The sequence below is a fragment of the Siphateles boraxobius genome, unplaced genomic scaffold, assembly GCF_051911475.1.
Source record: "Siphateles boraxobius isolate OS27281-9 unplaced genomic scaffold, OSU_SipBor_1 126, whole genome shotgun sequence".
NCBI classification, from domain to species: Eukaryota; Metazoa; Chordata; class Actinopteri; order Cypriniformes; family Leuciscidae; genus Siphateles; species Siphateles boraxobius.
In genome coordinates, this window is record NW_027508729.1 from 912,501 (window position 1) to 935,000 (window position 22,500).

Here is a 22,500-nt window from a genome sequence, read left to right on the forward strand (position 1 = left end):
AGAGCTCAGTGTCCTGTTAAGGGCCGTACACACCGGGACGGATATCGGCGCGCGTTATTCGCCAGCGTTTTCTTCCCGGGAGTGTGTAGACGCTACTTGGCGTATATCTTCCTCGCCGTTACGTATATGTGCTCGGCAAGACCGTTTTGTGTTTGAGCGCCCCCAAGTTGTGTTTTACTGTAACTTCAGAAGCTCCAGACACGTGAGCAAAAGCGCCAATCTCATTGGTCGGATAGTTTTTGACGCTGCGCGTCAAACCAAAAAAACAAACCCGAGGTGTTTTTTTTTTAAATGACGCGTTTACGCGTGGCGTTTTCCGCGTCGTAGTGATCACTCACATTGGCGCCCTTTGTTTAATCACGTCGGCGAATATCGTCCCGGTGTGAACGGGCCTTTACACTGATACACTTTACGACCCCAAAAAAGGAATGTGCAGAGGGCTGTGACTCTTCTGAAAAGGAGTAAAAAACCCTGCTAATCATATATATGTTATATATATAACCAGTTGTGAAATGTATAAACATGTATCTAATTTTCCCATCTCATGATTTTCCTTTTATGTTGTTTTTTTCTTGTAAACTCTAATGAGTTAACGTTTCAGACTTTGCATACTATGGTAAACCAAAATCATATGTGTGGCATATTTGGTCTCTATAACTTGGTACTTTGAAGATTGAAATGATTGTGTACATGATATGTCGATAACAACAACATATTATTATTACAAGAATCTTTCATAGTTTCTTCATCGCTACCACCCCTCCAGCGGGCACATGCAAATGCGCACCCTTTAAAACAAAGAGCCATAAACCAAATTCTCCCGCCTGGAACTTCCACCTTCCTTATTGGCCGAGCCAACCCTGAGAGGCGGGACCTTTCTCAGGCTTTATATCGCATCTCTTGACTCTCTTGACTTTTTTTTGCTCTTCTAAGCTTCTCTTAGCTCTCTCTTTCTCTTAGGCCCCATCCACACTGCTACTGCCACTGTTAGTTTAGAAACGGAGACCTTTTGCTACGTTTGCACCTCCCGTCCACACTAAAACGACAAAAACGAAGAGCTAAAACGGAGAAGTTTAGAAACGCTGCGGACCCCATTCTTCGTTTTGAATCTCCGGAGGGTGTTTTAGTGAAGACGGGTCAAAACGGAGGACTTTAGAAACGATGACGCAGAGGCTCACGCTCGGCTCTCTGATTGGCTGTCATACAACGGAAGAAAACATACAACAACAGCCGGGACTAACAGTTACGCTAGCGCAATTAAATTCTGCATTTCACAATGCTATAACTGACATGCGCCGGAGGCTAGCTATTATTCCAGCGATCTGTGACTCCGTGTGCAGCGGCGGAATCGACCGTACATGGAGCGTCGGTTTTGGGTTAAGCCGGGAAGAACCAGCGCATGGTGGGATCATTTTATCAATGAAGTTGTAGTTCCTGAGGAATGATGCGAAAACTTTTGAATGTCCTGATCGGCACTTATCAACCTCAGCGAAATCTGAGGAATAGTCGATCTGTTTCCTGTTTACACCGGCACGCGCACGCCCAGTGTAGGAGAATGGTCACGTGATCCGCGTTTACAGTCACTTTAATGTGGACGGAGATCAGTTCTAATACGCAGCTGAAACGCTGGTGTGGACGGAGATCGTATTCGTTTTAATTCTCCGTTTCTAAACTAAAACGCAGTAGTGTGGATGGGGGCCTTAGTCCCTTTCTGAAATCCTGATGTGAAGATGATGCTGAACGAGAAGTTGTCTAAGGACCGCAAGCTTGTGCCCGGCTGCGGCCTTGTCTTTCCATTCAGCAAAGATCTACAGGAGCCTCAACAAATTGCATCAGGACAGTTTAATTACACTTACACCTTTTAAAGAAGGGCATGTTGGAATTAAACTGATGGTTTGCTCAAGGCTGTTGATCTGCTGAATTTGAAACAATGCTATAACTTCTTGCTTTCCTGTATTCTTCTTCAGCTCTCTTTCCCTCGGTAAACTGTATATATGTATGTATGTGTATGTTAGAGTAGTTTAAATGTTTAGTCTAGTTAATAAAGTCTTGTTCATATCACACGTAAAGTTGTCCGTGTCTCAAGCTCATATCTTGAAGCCAATAATCATATCGATCTTGACTATTACTTGCTCTTAGTAGTACTTAGTCAGAAAAACATTTCCCATGCCCGGGAAATGTACATTTCTATTAATTAATTAATAAACAATATTGAGGGTTCACAGGATGAACCGAGTAATTGGTTGTAATGTTGATGTAGCTACATCAAGTTAACCCGATTAACTGATACAAATATTCATAATCAATTATAACAAGTTATGATTGGTTGTTAATATTTCATAGAGCTAATTTGCTACAACTGTTACTACACACATTATTATTATGATTGTTTAAAATTGTGTAGATATATAATAATCACATTTAGTGAGTTTATATCTATAATTTGATTTCACTATTAAAAAAAATCAAAAATATCACACTGGAATAACATATTTATAACAATTATTACTGTACATGTATACACTACGCTGCAAAAAATGCCTTTCTTACTCAGTATTTTCGTCTTGTTTTCAGTGCAAATATCAAACATTTCTTAAAACAAGATGCATTTACTAGCTGAGTAAAATTACATAAGATTACATTAAATAAGTCTTGTTTTCTGGGGAAATAAATAAAAATTAAAAAGCAAAATTATCTGAAAAAATAATCTTAAGTCAAACAGAAACAACATTATTTTTCTTACCCCATTGGCAGATAATTTTGCTTTTTTAAGCAAAAACTTGCATAATTTTGATTAAATTCATCAGAAAGCAAGACTTAATATCTTATGTCATTTTACTACTTCAGTAAATGCATCTTGATTTAAGAAATGTTTGACATTTGGACTGGAAACAAGACACAAATACTGAGTAAGAAAAGCATTTTTTGCAGTGTATCTATACATGACTGACTGAAGAGGTCTCTCACAGACACACACACACACACACACACGTTTAAAGATGTGTTTAGCTGTAGCGGATAATCGTCACCTGCTGTGGAGAACCTCAGATACGCTCATGAGCGCAGGAACACCTGACTGATGACACTGGAATACAAAAGCAAACTTGTTTTATTTCAGCTAGTTCCCGAGGAAACATTTCTCAGTTTCGTTTAGTTTAGCGTGATGTGCTAAACTAAGAGGATCTGTACCTGCTCGTCTGTTAGCGTGTCTGTTAGCGTGTGCAAGCGCCACTGCGGCTGCAGCAGGAGGGCGGGGCTAATGAGCTGTGTGACTCCGCCCCTCGCAGAAACACCTGTGGCCTTTAACACACTCACATCCTGAGACAGGCAGAGAGATGACATCATTAACTCGCAGTCATGTCATTCAAACCTGTGACTTCTACGCCTAACATTTTTCAAAGTATATTTTTTTATGTTTCACGGAAGGACAGCCATACAGGTTTGGATCGACATGATAAAATGTGAGTAAATGATGAAAGAATGATAATTTTTTGGTGTACTGTCCCTTTAACACATCGCTAACATTTTACTAGCATGATTTAACACATTGCTAGCATGATTTAGCACATTGTTAAAATGTTTTAACATTGCTAGCATGATTTAGTACGTTGCTAGTATGTTTGTAGCATAATATAATTTATTGTTAACATGATTCAGCACATTGTAGAAATGTTTTAGACGTAGTCAACACATTGCTAACATGTTTTACCGTTGTTAGCATGATTTAACACGTTGCTAGTAGGTTTTTAACATGAATTAACACACTGCTAACATGATTTGGTGTGTGCTAACATGATTTAGTATGTTGCTAACATGTTTCTTGCATAAATTGGCACATTGCTAACATGTTTAGCATGATGCCAACATGATTTAACAAATTGCTAACATGATTTAACACATTATTAACACTTTTTAAAATGTTTCTCACATTATTTAACACATTGCTAACATGATTTTGCATGATTTAGCACTGCTAGCATGTTTTTAACATGAATTAGCACCAAGCATGATTTAGTATGTTGCTAGCATGATTTAAAACATTGCTAGTGCTTCTAGCATGATTTACCACATTTTGCTAACATGTTTTAACATGTTGCTAGTATTATTTAGTACATTGTTAGCATAATTTAGTACATTGCTAGTGCTTCTAGCATGATTTAGCAGAAGAAGAAGAACAAGAACAAGAACAAGAACAAAAACAAGAAGAAGAAGCTGTACATGTCCGTCAGACGGTGTCTTCCTGTTGAAGTGGGCAGTTCTTGATCAGAATAAAGAGTCTAATATCAGAAACAGTAAAATGATGAAAGAAAGCGAGTCGTACCGCGGTGTTGAGTGCGATTAATCTGTACACACACCCAGGATGAAGGACGGGGAACCAGCGAACACACGAACCCATGAAGTGCAGCTCAATCTGCAAACACACACATCAGCAGATACACTAGATATCCAGAATATATAATCTAGTCATCGTTATAGTTATCGTTCTTCATGTGAACACTAATATAGTTATCGTTATAGATACCGTTATCGTTAGTTATTTTTATAGTTATCGTTATCATTATAGCTATCGTTATAGTTATCTTTTTATTTATCGTTCTTGGTGTGAACGCTAATATAGTTATCGTTATAGTTATCTTTATAGTTATCGTTCTTGGTGTGAACGCTAATAGTTACTATAGTTATCGTTCTTGATGTGAACAATAATATAGTTATCGTTATAGATACCGTTATCGTTAGTTATTTTTATAGTTATCGTTATCATTATAGCTATCGTTATAGTTATCTTTATATTTATCGTTCTTGGTGTGAACGCTAATATAGTTAACGTTGTAGTTATCTTTTTAGTTATCGTTCTTGGTGTGAACGCTAATAGTTATTATAGTTATCGTTCTTGGTGTGAACGCTAATATAGTTATCGTTATAGTTATCTTTATAGTTATCGTTCTTTGTGTGAACACTAATATAGTTATCGTTATAGTTATCTTTATAGTTATCGTTCTTGGTGTGAACGCTAATAGTTATTATAGTTATCGTTCTTGGTGTGAACGCTAATATAGTTAACGTTGTAGTTATCTTTATAGTTATCGTTCTTGGTGTAAACGCTAATATAGTTAACGTTGTAGTTATCTTTATAGTTATCGTTCTTGGTGTGAAAGCTAATATAGTTATCATTCTTGGTGTGAACGCTAATATAGTTATCGTTATAGGTATAGTTATAGTTATCATTCTTGGTGTGAACGCTAATATAGTTATCGTTATAGGTATAGTTATAGTTATCATTCTTGGTGTGAACGCTAATATAGTTATCGTTATAGGTATAGTTATAGTTATCATTCTTGGTGTGAACGCTAATATAGTTATCGTTATAGGTATAGTTATAGTTATTGTTCTTGGTGTGAACGCTAATATAGTTATCGTTATATTTATCTTTATAGGTATAGCTATAGTTATCGTTCTTGGTGTGAACGCAAATATAGTTATCGTTATAGTTATCATTATCTTTATATTTATCGTTCTTAGTGTGAACACTAATATAGTTATCGTTATAGTTATCGTTCTTGGTGTGAACGCTAATATAGTTATCGTTATAGTTATCGTTCTTGGTGTGAACGCTAATATTGTTATCGTTATAGTTATCGTTCTTGGTGTGAACGCTAATATAGTTATCGTTATAGTAATCGTTCTTGGTGTGAACACTAATATAGTTATCGTTATAGTTATCGTTCTTGGTGTGAACGCTAATATAGTTATCGTTATAGTTATCGTTCTTGGTGTGAACACTAATATAGTTATCGTTATAGTTATCGTTCTTGGTGTGAACGCTAATATAGTTATAGTTATCGTTATAGTTATCGTTTTTGGTGTGAACGCTAATATAGTTATCGTTATAGTTATCGTTCTTGGTGTGAACACTAATATAGTTATCGTTATAGTTATCGTTCTTGGTGTGAACGCTAATATAGTTATCGTTATAGTTATCATTCTTGGTCTGAACGCTAATATAGTTATCGTTATAGTTATCGTTCTTGGTGTGAACACTAATATAGTTATCGTTATAGTTATCGTTCTTGGTGTGAACGCCAATATAGTTATCGTTATAGTAATCGTTCTTGGTGTGAACACTAATATAGTTATCGTTATAGTTATCGTTCTTGGTGTGAACGCTAATATAGTTATCGTTATAGTTATCATTCTTGGTCTGAACGCTAATATAGTTACCGTTATAGTTATCGTTCTTGGTGTGAACGCTAATATAGTTATCGTTATAGTAATCGTTCTTGGTGTGAACACTAATATAGTTATCGTTATAGTTATCGTTCTTGGTGTAAACACTTATATAGTTATCGTTATAGTTATCGTTCTTGGTGTGAACGCTAATATAGTTATCGTTATAGTTATCGTTCTTGGTGTGAACGCTAATATAGTTATCGCTATAGTTATCGTTCTTGGTGTGAACGCTAATATAGTTATCGTTATAGTTATCGTTCTTGGTGTGAACACTAATATAGTTATCGTTATAGTTATCGTTCTTGGTGTGAACGCTAATATAGTTATCGTTATAGTTATCGTTCTTGGTGTGAACGCTAATATAGTTATCGTTATAGTTATCGTTCTTGGTGTGAACGCTAATATTGTTATCGTTATAGTTATCGTTCTTGGTGTGAACGCTAATATAGTTATCGTTATAGTAATCGTTCTTGGTGTGAACACTAATATAGTTATCGTTATAGTTATCGTTCTTGGTGTGAACGCTAATATAGTTATCGTTATAGTTATCGTTTTTGGTGTGAACGCTAATATAGTTATCGTTATAGTTATCGTTCTTGGTGTGAACACTAATATAGTTATCGTTATTGTTATCGTTCTTGGTGTGAACGCTAATATAGTTATCGTTATAGTTATCATTCTTGGTCTGAACGCTAATATAGTTATCGTTATAGTTATCGTTCTTGGTGTGAACACTAATATAGTTATCGTTATAGTAATCGTTCTTGGTGTGAACACTAATATAGTTATCGTTATAGTTATCGTTCTTGGTGTGAACGCTAATATAGTTATCGTTATAGTTATCGTTCTTGGTGTGAACGCTAATATAGTTATCGTTATAGTAATCGTTCTTGGTGTGAACACTAATATAGTTATCGTTATAGTTATCGTTCTTGGTGTGAACGCCAATATAGTTATCGTTATAGTAATCGTTCTTGGTGTGAACACTAATATAGTTATCGTTATAGTTATCGTTCTTGGTGTGAACGCTAATATAGTTATCGTTATAGTTATCGTTCTTGGTGTGAACGCTAATATAGTTATCGTTATAGTAATCGTTCTTGGTGTGAACACTAATATAGTTATCGTTATAGTTATCGTTCTTGGTGTGAACACTAATATAGTTATCGTTATAGTTATCGTTCTTGGTGTGAACACTAATATAGTTATCGTTATAGTAATCGTTCTTGGTGTGAACGCTAATATAGTTATCGTTATAGTTATCGTTTTTGGTGTGAACGCTAATATAGTTATCGTTATAGTTATCGTTCTTGGTGTGAACACTAATATAGTTATCGTTATAGTTATCGTTCTTGGTGTGAACACTAATATAGTTATCGTTATAGTTATCGTTCTTGGTGTGAACGCTAATATAGTTATCGCTATAGTAATCGTTCTTGGTGTGAACACTAATATAGTTATCGTTATAGTTATCGTTCTTGGTGTGAACACTAATATAGTTATCGTTATAGTTATCGTTCTTGGTGTGAACACTAATATAGTTATCGTTATAGTTATCGTTCTTGGTGTGAACACTAATATAGTTATCGTTATAGTTATCGTTCTTGGTGTGAACACTAATATAGTTATCGTTATAGTTATCGTTCTTGGTGTGAACACTAATATAGTTATCGTTATAGTTATCGTTCTTGGTGTGAACGCTAATATAGTTATCGCTATAGTAATCGTTCTTGGTGTGAACACTAATATAGTTATCGTTATAGTTATCGTTCTTGGTGTGAACACTAATATAGTTATCGTTATAGTTATCGTTCTTGGTGTGAACACTAATATAGTTATCGTTATAGTTATCGTTCTTGGTGTGAACACTAATATAGTTATCGTTATAGTTATCGTTCTTGGTGTGAACACTAATATAGTTATCGTTATAGTTATCGTTCTTGGTGTGAACACTAATATAGTTATCGTTATAGTTATCGTTCTTGGTGTGAACGCTAATATAGTTATCGTTACAGTAATCGTTCTTGGTGTGAACGCTAATATAGTTATCGCTATAGTAATCGTTCTTGGTGTGAACACTAATATAGTTATCGTTATAGTAATCGTTCTTGGTGTGAACACTAATATAGTTATCGTTATAGTTATCGTTCTTGGTGTGAACGCTAATATAGTTATCGTTATAGTTATCGTTTTTGGTGTGAACGCTAATATAGTTATCGTTATAGTTATCGTTTTTGGTGTGAACGCTAATATAGTTATCGTTATAGTTATCGTTTTTGGTGTGAACGCTAATATAGTTAGCGTTATAGTAATCGTTCTTGGTGTAAACACTTATATAGTTATCGTTATAGTTATCGTTCTTGGTGTGAACGCTAATATAGTTATCGTTATAGTTATCGTTCTTGGTGTGAACGCTAATATAGTTATCGTTATAGTTATCGTTCTTGGTGTGAACGCTAATATAGTTATCGTTAGTTATCGTTCTTGGTGTGAACGCTAATATAGTTATCGTTATAGTTATCGTTTTTGGTGTGAACGCTAATATAGTTATCGTTATAGTTATCGTTTTTGGTGTGAACGCTAATATAGTTATCGTTATAGTTATCGTTTTTGGTGTGAACGCTAATATAGTTAGCGTTATAGTAATCGTTCTTGGTGTAAACACTTATATAGTTATCGTTATAGTTATCGTTCTTGGTGTGAACGCTAATATAGTTATCGTTATAGTTATCGTTCTTGGTGTGAACGCTAATATAGTTATCGTTATAGTTATCGTTCTTGGTGTGAACGCTAATATAGTTATCGTTAGTTATCGTTCTTGGTGTGAACGCTAATATAGTTATCGTTATAGTTATCGTTCTTTGTGGTGTTCGCTAATATAGTTATCGTTATAGTTATCGTTCTTTGTGGTGTTCGCTAATATAGTTATCGTTATAGTTATCGTTCTTTGTGGTGTTCGCTAATATAGTTATCGTTATAGTTATCGTTCTTGGTGTGAACAGGCCTTAACATGACAGCGCTCCTGACCTTCCGAAGTCCTCCGTCTCGCTCCCGCTCTTGCATCCTGCAGTTCCTGGGGTCGTTTTGCCAGCGCTGAGCGTCTCCCAGACACGCGGCTCGACACACGAAGCCCAGCTGCAGTGTGTGTGTGTGTGTGTGACCCGCGCCGGAGCCGTTCTGGAGCATCACGCCCTGCTTGCTCTCCAGCCGGAGGAGCAGACTCACACACGCTGCAGGGGTCAGAGGTCGTTCGGGCGCCGCCGCAGGGGTCAGAGGTCGTTTGGCCGCCGTCGCAGGGGTCAGAGGTCGTTCGGGCGCCGCCGCAGGGGTCAGAGGTCTCGGAGCGGATTCCTCTCCTCTCTCCGACAGACGGCGGCTCATGGCAGCAGACGGACTGATGATGGTCAGATCATCCACACGGAGCTGCAGATAAACCCTGCACACACACACATCATTTTTTATTCCTATTTTGAGATCTTTTTACTATTATTTTAACCACTTTTTATGTAAAGCACTTTGAATGTATGAAATGTGCTACTGCACATAAATATCTGCGTGTGTGTGTGTGTGTGTGTGTGTGTGTGTGTGTGTGTGTGTGTGTGTGTGTGTGTGAGAGAGAGAGAGTGTGAGTGTGTACCTGCAGTGTGTTTAGGTGTGTGTGTGTGTGTGTGTGTGTGTGACTGTGTGTGTGTACCTGCAGTGTTTGTGTATGATGTAACTTGGCTGATCCAGGTGTTTCCAGGAAGGGAAATTTGTCTTCATGAACCTCTCCATGACTAAAGTACACCGCCGCACACACACTAGACAGCCTTAACACACACACACACAAATACACACCTCAAGAAATAAGCCACGAGAGTTTCACTCAACAACCCTGAACATCTGTTAAAAGCACTGAGCATGTTTACACGCAATTAAGCAGTAAGCGATTTCTGAGAAACGCTTGAAAGTGGACTGGACCAACAGCACAAAACACTAGCAGCCAATCAGCAGTAGGGGGCGTGTCCACGCATGATGGGGGAGGAGAGTGAGCCAATAAACAGTAGGGGGCGTGTCCACTCATGATGGGGGAGGAGAGAGAGTGAGCCAATAAGCAGTAGGGGGCGTGTCCACTCATAATAAGCCCAGCGTGTTATTACATTATATTATAGTTTATTAAAGATTTTACTTTTATATTTTCTGATTTTAGTTTAATTTGATTCACTTTGTTACGTGCTTTATTTATTTTCTATTCAATTTTAGTTAGTAACTGTAGTGCTTCAACGTAAACCTATTTTATTTCAGTTAGTTTACTTGCCAATTTAATATTTTCGTTTAGGTTTTCCAACTAATATTTAAATTAACAAAAATGTAGTTTTAGTTAAAAAATAACGACACTTGTCCCATCCCACGTTTTTTCTCGTTTAAGAAGAAAAAACTGTCACCATTTCCGTTTCATGCCATTGCTTATGTAAAAATATTTGTGCTGTTCGTACAGGTTTTTATGCAATGCTGTTATACACGGTTATTTTTAACAAACTATAAAAAAATGATGTTTATTTAAATAAAGCTGGAATCAAATAAAATATAAGTATGCGTTGTAAAAAACTTAAACTAAATGAAAATTACAACTGTTGCCTTAGCAATAAACTGAAATAAGTTTAAGTTAAGAAAGAAATAAAAACTAAAACTGAAAAAAAAAAAATTTAAACATATAAATATCAATATAAAAAAGCACATAACAAAATAACTAAATATTTAAGGTGCATTGTGTAATATTTAGGAGGATCTGTTGACAGAAATGCAATATCATATTCATAACTATGTTTTCAGTGGTGTATAAAGAACTTACATAATAAACCGTTATGTTTTATTGCCTTAGAATGAGGCATTTCTACGCGGGTCTCCTTACATCGACATGTTTCTACGGTGGCCTTGAACGCACAAACACGTTTCGTCACTATATTGTTCGTCGTATAAAGAAGCGGCTAAAGTCAGCGAATAAAACACTGACACAATGATGAACAATAATATTCAAATAATATTTACAATAACATATCGTTTTACTGAATAATTAAGTAAACCTAATTTCTTACTTAATCTTTGTAAAGAAAGCTCATTGTTTAACTGTCTCAGACGACGACATCACTTCCTGTCTGCCGTTCTGTTGGGTGCAATTCACAAACTCACCACTAGATGGCGATAAAATTTGCACACTGCTCCTTTTACTTTAATTAACATGAAAACTAAAAATATAAAAATAAAAGCTAATTCAAAATATTAATAAAATCTAAACTAATACTGCTGTCACATAAAAAACAGTAATACGTAATTTGTAATAATAATAATAGTCATGTTGAGTGTGAGTGTGTGATTACCCTGCCAGGCTGTGTCGATGGCTCCTGATTGGCCGGTTTGGACACACACACAGTCGAGCGCGTGCGTCTGGTCTCTGAGCCGCAGCGTGGCACGGGTCGAGCTCAGCTCCAGAACCCCCAGTAACAGCAGCGGGTCCGAGTGTGTGTGTGTGAGCGGGACCGAGTGTGTGGACCAGGACAGCGAAGCGTTCAGCTCCAGCGAGGTCATGTGACCAGCTGAGGGAGGGAGGAGAGACGGCAGAGAGAGAGACACCCACACCTCACGTTCCATCCACTCACACACCTGTCTCACTGACCACAGCGCCACGGACGGCCAGCGCACACAGTACTGACACACACAGAGAGAGAGAGAGAAAAATTGTTGTGCATCAAAAATCATTGGTGGAAAAAAAACATCAATGATCAAATTGCAATGATTCATATGATTTTCCTCTAGCAATTAACTGATGCATGTTACTGTGGTAACAGTGTATGTGTTTATAACCATGGTAACAGGGTTTGTGTGTCACCGTAGTAACAGAGTATATGTGTGTTACCATGGTAACGACAGGTGTGGGTGTTAACGTGGTAACACGGTATGTGTGGGTGTATTACCGTGGTAACAGGGTATGTGTATGTTACCATGGTAACAGAGTATGTGTGTAAGTTACTATGGTAAAGGTATATGAGGGTGTTACTATGGTAACGGTGTATGTGTGAGTGGTGAAAAAAATACTTTGATACTGTGGTAACAGGGTATGTGTGGGTGTTACCGTGGTAACAGGGCATGTGTGTATGTTACCATGGTAACAGGATATGTGTGAGTGTATTACTGTGGTAACATGTATGTGTATGTATGTTACCATGGTAACGGCATGAGTGGGTGTTACTGTGGTAACAGGGTATGTGTGTATGTATGTTACCATGGTAACGGCATGAGTGGGTGTTACTGTGGTAACAGGGTATGTGTGTGTTACCGTGGTAACAGGGCATTGGTGCGGTTCCTGTATCATCTCTCTGTAAATGTTCCTCTTTTTCTGTGTCTTCTGTTCAGCCTCACACACTAGGTCCAACAGCCGCGTGGCGACCACACACACTCGCTCCGCTCTCACCCAGCGAGGACACAACCTGACACACACACACACACACTGTTTGAGGTACAGCTGCACGAAAATATAATTGTGATTTATAAGACATAAAATAAAATAATAAATAGAATAGGAATTTTATTTTACAGTATAACCATATAAAATGACAATACTAATATTAAAACTGTTAATTTCTTCATTTTCAAACGTAAACCACCAAGTTTTCATTGCGACGGAAAACCACGTCTCTTTTGTTGATAAGAGCTCCTCATTGCAACTATAGCGACTCAAACTCCAAGTATTTACTGTGAACAGAGGCTGAAAACACTGCGCTGCTCGCGTGTAAATACACACAGTGCTGTGCTTCACTCTGAAACACACAGCGCATACACTGATTGATATCTGATTATCGCAATCTTCATTAATTTGATTTGTTCTTTAAACTCGTTGTTAAACAGTGCGGTGTGTGTGGTGGTCATCACCTCTCGCTCACGGCGTTATGGCAGTAGCAGAGCCACAGATACTGCGACACACCCAGATTCCTCTCCAGCAGGAGGCGCTGCAGCGGACCATGTGACCCCGACGCCTCGACCTCTGACCTCAGCCGGCTGAAGGCGCTGATCTGTACGCTGGAGCGCAGACACGCGCACAGCACGACTCGCGGAGCGAACGGGGAAGCGTTGTACGTGAAGTGGACGTTGTGAAGCTGCGGAAAAAAGACGTATTTGGATCATTAGTTCTGAGGAAATCAGGGGTTTCATTTATAACCGTAGCGCCGCACAAAACAGGCCCTGAAAGAGGCGTACGCCACACTGGAAAAATGCTTTTCTTACTTAGTAAGTTTCCAGTCCAAATATCTAAAAAAGAACTATTTAAATCAAGATGCATTTACTAAAGTAGTAAAATGTCATAAGATTTTATGTCATGTTTTCTAAGGGGGAAAACAAGTGCCAATGGGGCAAGAAAAATAATCTTAAACGGGTGGTGTAACGCCCTTTTCACAAGATGTTAAATAAATCTCTGATGTCCCCAGAGTGTGTGTGAAGTCTTAGCACAAAATACCCCACAGACATTTCTATATAGCATGTTAAAGTTGTCACTTTTTGAGGGTGAGCAAAAACACACTGTTTTGTGTGTGTTCCTTTAAATGCAAATGAGCTGCTGCTCCCGGCGCAGGGGGCGGAGCTTCAACAGCTCTGGTCCTTATCAGCTTGATTACCTCACACACACACGCACTGAAAATTTCTAAAACTTTTAGCCTTTTATGTTCAAACCGGAGTCAGACAAAGATGCAGACACTCGAGAAGAAGTGACAACATTCCTGAATGGTTCGTTATCTTCTAGTCATTGATTAGCATATTCTCTCTTGGTAATCTGTAAATCGTGTCCCGGGGGCGGGGCTTATGTCAATTTTAGGGTTTGTGATGTCACTAACCCGGGAGGAAGCTTGTGTAGTTCCTATCAGCCGTTTGTTGTAGTTCTTAAAAAGCTTAAAAATTGTAGTTTCAATTTCTTTAAAAGAAAATATCTTTGTTTTGAACTTTGCAGATGTTGTTTATGCTCAATCAGCAACATTACACACTAACTAAAGTTAGAAAAGTGAAATCATAATCAACCACCTTTAATTCAAACGGAAACTTTAGATTGTTTTTCCTACCCCATTTGCAGATAATTTTGCTTGTTTTAAGCAAAAACTCACTTAATTTTGATTAATTCCCCCAGAAAACGAGACTTCATATCTTATGTCATTTTACTCATCTAGTAAATGCATCTTGATTTAAGATTATTTTGATATTTTTGATATTTGGACTGGAAACAAGACAAAAATACTGAGTAAGAAAATCTTTTTTTGCAGTGCACTTCCCACGCATAAGTTGTGATTTATAAAAACAAACTTGACGTGAAAACGTGCGCACCTGCACAAAAAAAGAGTCCTAATCATAAACACAGTGAAGTTCACAATAACAGTTTAGATACATAAAAGAATATTTACACATTTAGATTAAATATGCCATTCTCATTAATGGAGTTAAGCACTTAAATTACATGAAATCATTACTGAGAAGTTACAACAATATTCTAATAAATAGAAATATTTGTAGTGTATGTGCTGCTTTTGAACACTTTTCCTGTGGCATGCTGTGTTTAAATGTTTTAATGTTTGCTGAGCGCATGATAACAGCAGAACTCGCGGGCTGAGAAAATATTTTCGTGCAAATAATGATCAATAATGCACTATCTGTTTCCATTAAAAATATAAAGCAATTAAAAAATACTATTTGGCCAATGGAAAAGACTCAGAAAAACTTTCTCTGAAATGTATTTTTTACTAATTTGATTTATTTATTCTAAAACAAGGCAAGGATCGGCTACTAAATGATTTTTATCAATGTAATGTTACGCATATTTTCTCATATTTCATAATGTCTTGTACCGTTAAACATGGATCACGTGGATGAATATGCATATGCAAATTACACATTCTGGCGTACGCACGCTTTTATAAGTCTGAATATTGTTGAGCATATTTTTGAGAATTTGAATGAATGTGAATAAAGTCATCAAAGCAGAATCTTATTCACAGAAATGTTGAATGCCCTACTAGTTTTGTGATGACATCACACTCTCCTGATGACATCACACTCACCTGAATCTCCGCCCCCGGCCTCAAGCCGCCGCCCCATTTCTGAGCCGGCTGGTAGGCCAGACAAAGCCCCACCTGTCTGTCAATCTCATAAAGCCCCGCCTCTGCGTTCAAAATCTTCGTGACTGTACCCTGTCAATCAAACACAGTTACAGCGCAGGTCAAAGGTCACACCTGTTTGATTAAAGGGAATTTTTCTGTTTACGAGTATGAAATATAAGTATCCTGCTTTACGAAATGTCAAGAATTTTAATTATTTTATCCGTTTTATTCTTTTAAATTATGTTATTTCCACCAATTTGACTACATTTTTGTGATCATATATCAATATGGCTATAAAATAATATTAATAATAATAAAAAAATAATATAGTAAATAGTCATTTAAAATACAAAAATTACAAAAAAATATAATATAGTGTTTAATAGTTTATATTAATATAGTAATATATTAGTTCAAAATATGAACCCCTTGAATTGTGTAGTTTTTGTTGAGCCGCACCTTAAAGCTGATGAGTGTGGAGCGTTTGACTCTGACGGAGGGGGCGGAGCTTGACGGCAGGTGTGTGTGTGTGTGTGTGTCTGTGTGTGTGTCTGGTTGTTCTGAGCTGTCGTGCGGATGAAGACGTGACTGGCAGCTGTCGGACAACACACGCCGTCCCTCCAGACCCTGCAGTGAACACACACGCAGAGACGACATCCACACACTCTGGCCCACACACACACACTGCCTCCAGTACTGATGCTTGGCTTCCTGAGTTACAGGAAAGATTCATCAGAAAGTGTGTTTTCTTGCCATTGTTTAGTTCACACTCATCTTGGACAGCAAACTCACATTCACAACTGGGGTTAACATCATCCTTCCCTCGCGGGTCAAAATGACCCGAGGCCCTAAAATTATACTTATTTAATTTTGATAGTATTTTTTAATGCATTTTTTTACCTTTAAATTACTAGATTTGATCAATAAATAATAAATAAATAGCAATTTAAGCACATTCCTCACATTCTTTCAACTTGAATTCAAAATAACTAACAATTTCATGCATAACTACGGTTGCCAAGTAGTGCCCAGCTCAACGAAATAAATAAATCAACAGCACGATTAGTTTTAACAGTATGTAGCTAACCATTGTATATCGACATTTAATAATTCAAAATCACCAACGTGAATTATAGCTGCATATTTATACATATTCAGTGTGCATTCAGATACACATGTAGACATTATAAAATAATTTTTTGAATTTTTGAATTCCATTAATTCCTGAGGGAGTCAGATTGACCCGAGAGGGAAGGATTTGTTACTTTTTAAAATTTCAACCCCAAAAACTCCTCGTATCCATTAAAAAAAATGTTTGTGTATTCATAGTTCAAGTGTGACAAAGGTCGTGGGGTCTTGGACCCATCTGATGAACACTCAATTTAAAAAAAAAAATGTAAAAATGAGTTTTGGGTCAAAATGACTGGAGGAAAGATGATGATTTATGTGGGTACCTTAATCATCTGGAACACTCACCGTGATGAAGACGGGAACTGAAGACCCTCCTTCACTGAGGATGAGGCAGAAGAAGCGTTTCCCAGCGATCAGCAGCAGCGGACACACCACGCTCACCTGCCCGCCGACACACACACACACCTGATCCTCACACCTGTCACACACACAACTCGCCATAAATCCACAATCATCAAAACACAGATCACCAACGAGACAACTCAACAAAATAACATGTCATTTACTAGAGGTTCTGATTAAATGTTAACATTTTATGTGAATGACTCACTCATAAATACTTCACTATTTTCATTTCTGGATGAATCAACGCTTTTGAAAAAATCTCTTGAGTGAATGATTCAATGACTCACTCAAAGAATTCACTTGTTTCATTTCTGGATGAATCAACGCTTTTGAAAAAATCTCTTGAGTGAATGATTCAATGACTCACTCATAAAGAATTCACTTGTTTAATTTCTGGATGAATCAACGCTTTTGAAAAAATCTCTTGAGTGAATGATTCAATGACTCACTCAAAGAATTCACTTGTTTCATTTCTGGATGAATCAACACTTTTCAACAAATCTCTTGAGTGAATGATTCAATGACTCACTCAAAGAATTCACTTGTTTCATTTCTGGATGAATCAACACTTTTCAACAAATCTCTTGAGTGAATGATTCAATGACTCACTCATAAATACTTCACTATTTTCATTTCTGGATGAATCAACGCTTTTGAACAAATCTCCTGAGTGAATGATTCAATGACTCACTCATAGAGATTTCACTTGTTTAATTTCTGGATGAATCAGCGCTTTTCAACAAATCTCTTGAGTGAATGATTCAATGACTCACTCAAAGAATTCACTTGTTTCATTTCTGGATTAATCAACGCTTTTGAACAAATCTCTTGAGTGAATGATTCAATGACTCACTCATAAAGAATTCACTTGTTTCATTACAGGATGAATCAACACTTTTCAACAAATCTCTTGAGTGAATGATTCAATGACTCACTCAAAGAATTCACTTGTTTCATTTCTGGATGAATCAACGCTTTTGAAAAAATCTCTTGAGTGAATGATTCAATGACTCACTCATAAAGAATTCACTTGTTTAATTTCTGGATTAATCAACGCTTTTCAACAAATCTCTTGAGTGAATGATTCAATGACTCACTCATAAATACTTCACTATTTTCATTTCTGGATGAATCAACACTTTTCAACAAATCTCTTGAGTGAATGATTCAATGACTCACTCATAGAGATTTCACTTGTTTAATTTCTGGATGAATCAGCGCTTTTCAACAAATCTCTTGAGTGAATGATTCAATGACTCACTCAAAGAATTCACTTGTTTCATTTCTGGATTAATCAACGCTTTTGAACAAATCTCTTGAGTGAATGATTCAATGACTCACTCATAAAGAATTCACTTGTTTCATTACAGGATGAATCAACACTTTTCAACAAATCTCTTGAGTGAATGATTCAATGACTCACTCAAAGAATTCACTTGTTTCATTTCTGGATGAATCAACACTTTTCAACAAATCTCTTGAGTGAATGATTCAATGACTCACTCATAAATACTTCACTATTTTCATTTCTGGATGAATCAACGCTTTTGAACAAATCTCCTGAGTGTATGATTCAATGACTCACTCATAAATACTTCACTATTTTCATTTCTGGATGAATCAACGCTTTTGAACAGATCTTTTGAGTGAATGATTCAATGACTCACTCAAAGAATTCACTTGTTTCATTTCTGGATGAATCAACGCTTTTCAAAAAATCTCTTGAGTGAATGATTCAATGACTCACTCATAAATACTTCACTATTTTCATTTCTGGATGAATCAACGCTTTTCAACAAATCTCTTGAGTGAATGATTCAATGACTCACTCATAAATACTTCACTATTTTCATTTCTGGATGAAAGATATTACTTATGGAACAATAAGGATATTCTCTACAAGAATAAATCACTTTTTTTTTTGACAACTGGTTCAAAAACGATTTTCTTTTAGTTGGACAGCTTTTTAATTCACAGGGCAGACTTTACAACTATTTAGATTTTATACAGAAATATAACTTCCCTATAACTGCTAATGAATATGCCACTGTTTTCAATGCAATTCCCTCTGGAGTGTCTTCTCTGTTGCAAGCTTCTACATTTCCATGGCCATGTACTCACTCTTTGAACCCAACTGACACAATGATCGGAAATGTGTGCTTTTCTGTAGAGCAACAAAAAAATAATTATAAAATCAGATCTCTCTTCCAGAAAGAGATAATAACAATTCCTTATGTAATACCATACTGGAATAATATTGTTGAGAATTTACCTTGGGAAAAAGTATGGTCTTTGTCTCATAAGTATCTGCTTAGTGCTTACCAATAAAGTTAAAGAAATAACTTTTAAATTAATTCACAAATGTTACCCAACCAAAGACTTTCTTAGGAGATATAAGTCCGACATTGAAGTGGACTGCTGTCTCTGTCTCTCTTCTGAGGAAGACGTCATTCACTTGTTATGGCAATGTCCCCACACAGAGAAATTTTGGTCAGATTTGTTAATTTTTATCTAAACCTATTTTGTAAGTGACTTTTCTTTCTGTTTTAAAGATTTTTTCTTTGGTTTGTTTGAATACTCAAAAGAGAAAACAGGACAATACTATATAATTAATTTGTGTTTCCTTCTAGCTAAATTTCACATACATAAGCAAAAATTTACTGGCTCTAAACCTCTCTTTTCTCTATTCAAAGATGATCTAGACACATACATGGAAACTATCCAAAGCTCTGTTAATCCCAAAGCAATGAAAAATGTATCTATATATTCATCCTTTATGACCTCTTAAGGTGAATGCACTGCATTCTTGTTTTTATGTTACCCTGGCAACTTATTTGTGTCTGTTTATATTATTGTCATTTTTGTTTTATTTTTCCATGTTTGTATGTGTTGCTTTAATGATTTGTAATGTTTAATAATTTTTTTTTTTTAAATAAAAAAATAATAAATAAAAAAAATCATTTCTGGATGAATCAACACTTTTCAACAAATCTCTTGAGTGAATGATTCAATGACTCACTCATAAAGAATTCACTTGTTTCATTTCTGGATGAATCAACGCTTTTCAACAAATCTCTTGAGTGAATGATTCAATGACTCACTCAAAGAATTCACTTGTTTCATTTCTGGATGAATCAACGCTTTTCAACAAATCTCTTGAGTGAATGATTCAATGACTCACTCATAAAGAATTCACTTGTTTCATTTCTGGATGAATCAACGCTTTTCGAAAAATCTCTTGAGTGAATAGGCTTGTTCGACTTGAACCGGCGCTGCACAGACCGATCGGTTGATGACATCAAAGTACCGCGAGAGCGATTCAAAAGCATAAGGAGCCATCTGCTCTCTAATCGCTCTCGCGGTACTTTGATATCATCAACCGATCGGTCTGCGCAGCGCCGGTTCAAGTCGAACAAGCCTATCGATTCAATGACTCACTCAAAGAATTCACTTGTTTCTTTACTGGATGAATCAGCGCTTTTCAACAAATCTCTTGAGTGAATGATTCAATGACTCACTCATAGAGATTTCACTTGTTTCATTACTGGATGAATCAACGCTTTTCAACAAATCTCTTGAGTGAATGATTCAATGACTCACTCATAGAGATTTCACTTGTTTCATTACTGGATGAATCAGCACTTTTCAACAAATCTATTGAGTGAATGATTCAATGACTCACTCAAAGAATTCACTTGTTTCATTTCTGGATTAATCAACGCTTTTGAACAAATCTCTTGAGTGAATGATTCAATGACTCACTCATAGAGATTTCACTTGTTTCATTACTGGATGAATCAACGCCTTTCAACAAATCTCTTGAGTGAATGATTCAATGACTCACTCATAGAGATTTCACTTGTTTCATTTCTGGATTAATCAACGCTTTTGAACAAATCTCTTGAGTGAATGATTCAATGACTCACTCATAAAGAATTCACTTGTTTCATTTCTGGATGAATCAGCGCTTTTGAACAAATCTCTTGAGTGAATGATTCAATGACTCACTCATAAAGAATTCACTTGTTTCATTTCTCGATGAATCAACGCTTTTCAACAAATCTCTTGAGTGAATGATTCAATGACTCACTCAAAGAATTCAATTGTTTCATTTCTGGATGAATCAACGCTTTTGAAAAAATCTCTTGAGTGAATGATTCAATGACTCCCTCATAGAGATTTCACTTGTTTCACTTCTGGATGAATCAGCGCTTTTGAACAAATCTCTTGAGTGAATGATTCAATGACTCACTCAAAGAATTCACTTGTTTCATTTATGGATGAATCAACGCTTTTGAACAAATCTCTTGAGTGAATGATTCAATGACTCACTCATAAAGAATTCACTTGTTTCATTACTGGATTAATCAACGCTTTTCAACAAATCTCTTGAGTGAATGATTCAATGACTCACTCATAAAGAATTCACTTGTTTCATTACTGGATTAATCAACGCTTTTGAACAAATGTCTTGAGTGAATGATTCAATGACTCACTCATAAAGAATTCACTTGTTTCATTTCTGGATTAATCAACGCTTTTCAACAAATCTCTTGAGTGAATGATTCAATGACTCACTCATAGAGATTTCACTTGTTTCATTACTGGATTAATCAACGCTTTTCAACAAATCTCTTGAGTGAATGATTCAATGACTCACTCATAAAGAATTCACTTGTTTCATTACTGGATTAATCAACGCTTTTCAACAAATCTCTTGAGTGAATGATTCAATGACTCACTCATAAAGAATTCACTTGTTTCATTACTGGATTAATCAACGCTTTTGAACAAATCTCTTGAGTGAATGATTCAATGACAAACACATATTTTGTCACTTGTCTCCACCTACTGATGTAACGATGTAAATTTGACGTTATTTGAAGCGACAGTTACTTTCCAAGGGTGATTTACTCTATTTTAATCGCTGCCATAGACATCTTTGCTTATATCCGAACTATAAAGGTTTATCCCACACCTCTGCGTCAGAAGTTCAGCCGCCCGCGTCACACTCATGGCCTCACTCAGGGTTCCTCCGGGGTCAAAGGCCATGGCCTCCAGGGTCACGCACACTGGAGAGTCAATCAGCTCTAGGTAACCCGCATCAGGTGCATTCTGGGGGATGTAGTTCCATGTGGGAAACAGCATCAGCCTCCCCAACCAGAGACAAGACGACATCAGCATCTGGACGACAAACAACGTCTTCAGTGTCACATGATCCTTCAGAAATCATTCTAACAGAGTTCGTTATAAAATTAAATTCTAGGACTTTCAAGCACAAATAAACTAATAAAAGAAAACTGTACAAATAAAGTGCAACACAAGCAACGACTGTGGAAACTTTAACCATTGAAAGGATTCTATGACAAAGATATCGCTTTCCTTATTCAAACTGATTTTTCTCACATGAATATATGATTAACCTGAAAAATGAAAGATGCATCATATACAGTTATTGCAGTGTTGATTTTGTGTGAAAAGATTGTTTTATTAACAAAATTTAACACTAATTTCACATATACTGTCTTTCAATAATTCAAGTACCCTTTCATTAATATGGCTGTTTTCAAGGGTTTTCCAGGACTTACATTTCAAAACATCAAATTCAAGCACTTTAAGCACCAAA

The 22,500-nt window shown here is 36.4% G+C and overlaps 1 protein-coding gene across 1 annotated transcript in view; it reads right to left on the reverse strand.

Annotated features, from left to right (window-relative positions):
• Nucleotides 1-22,500, reverse strand: part of ctc1 (CTS telomere maintenance complex component 1) — a 47,259-nt gene that overhangs the window by 17,575 nt on the left and 7,184 nt on the right. The window contains exons 4-15 of the mRNA XM_077225147.1: nt 21,853-22,058; nt 16,815-16,947; nt 15,798-16,049; nt 15,300-15,428; nt 13,135-13,358; nt 12,542-12,692; nt 11,586-11,913; nt 9,923-10,037; nt 9,256-9,664; nt 4,322-4,411; nt 3,190-3,318; nt 3,030-3,085 (exon numbers count right to left, since the gene is read on the reverse strand). Coding sequence (XP_077081262.1) covers nt 3,030-3,085; nt 3,190-3,318; nt 4,322-4,411; nt 9,256-9,664; nt 9,923-10,037; nt 11,586-11,913; nt 12,542-12,692; nt 13,135-13,358; nt 15,300-15,428; nt 15,798-16,049; nt 16,815-16,947; nt 21,853-22,058 — 2,222 coding nt within the window. The remainder of the gene's footprint in view (nt 1-3,029; nt 3,086-3,189; nt 3,319-4,321; nt 4,412-9,255; nt 9,665-9,922; nt 10,038-11,585; nt 11,914-12,541; nt 12,693-13,134; nt 13,359-15,299; nt 15,429-15,797; nt 16,050-16,814; nt 16,948-21,852; nt 22,059-22,500) is intronic.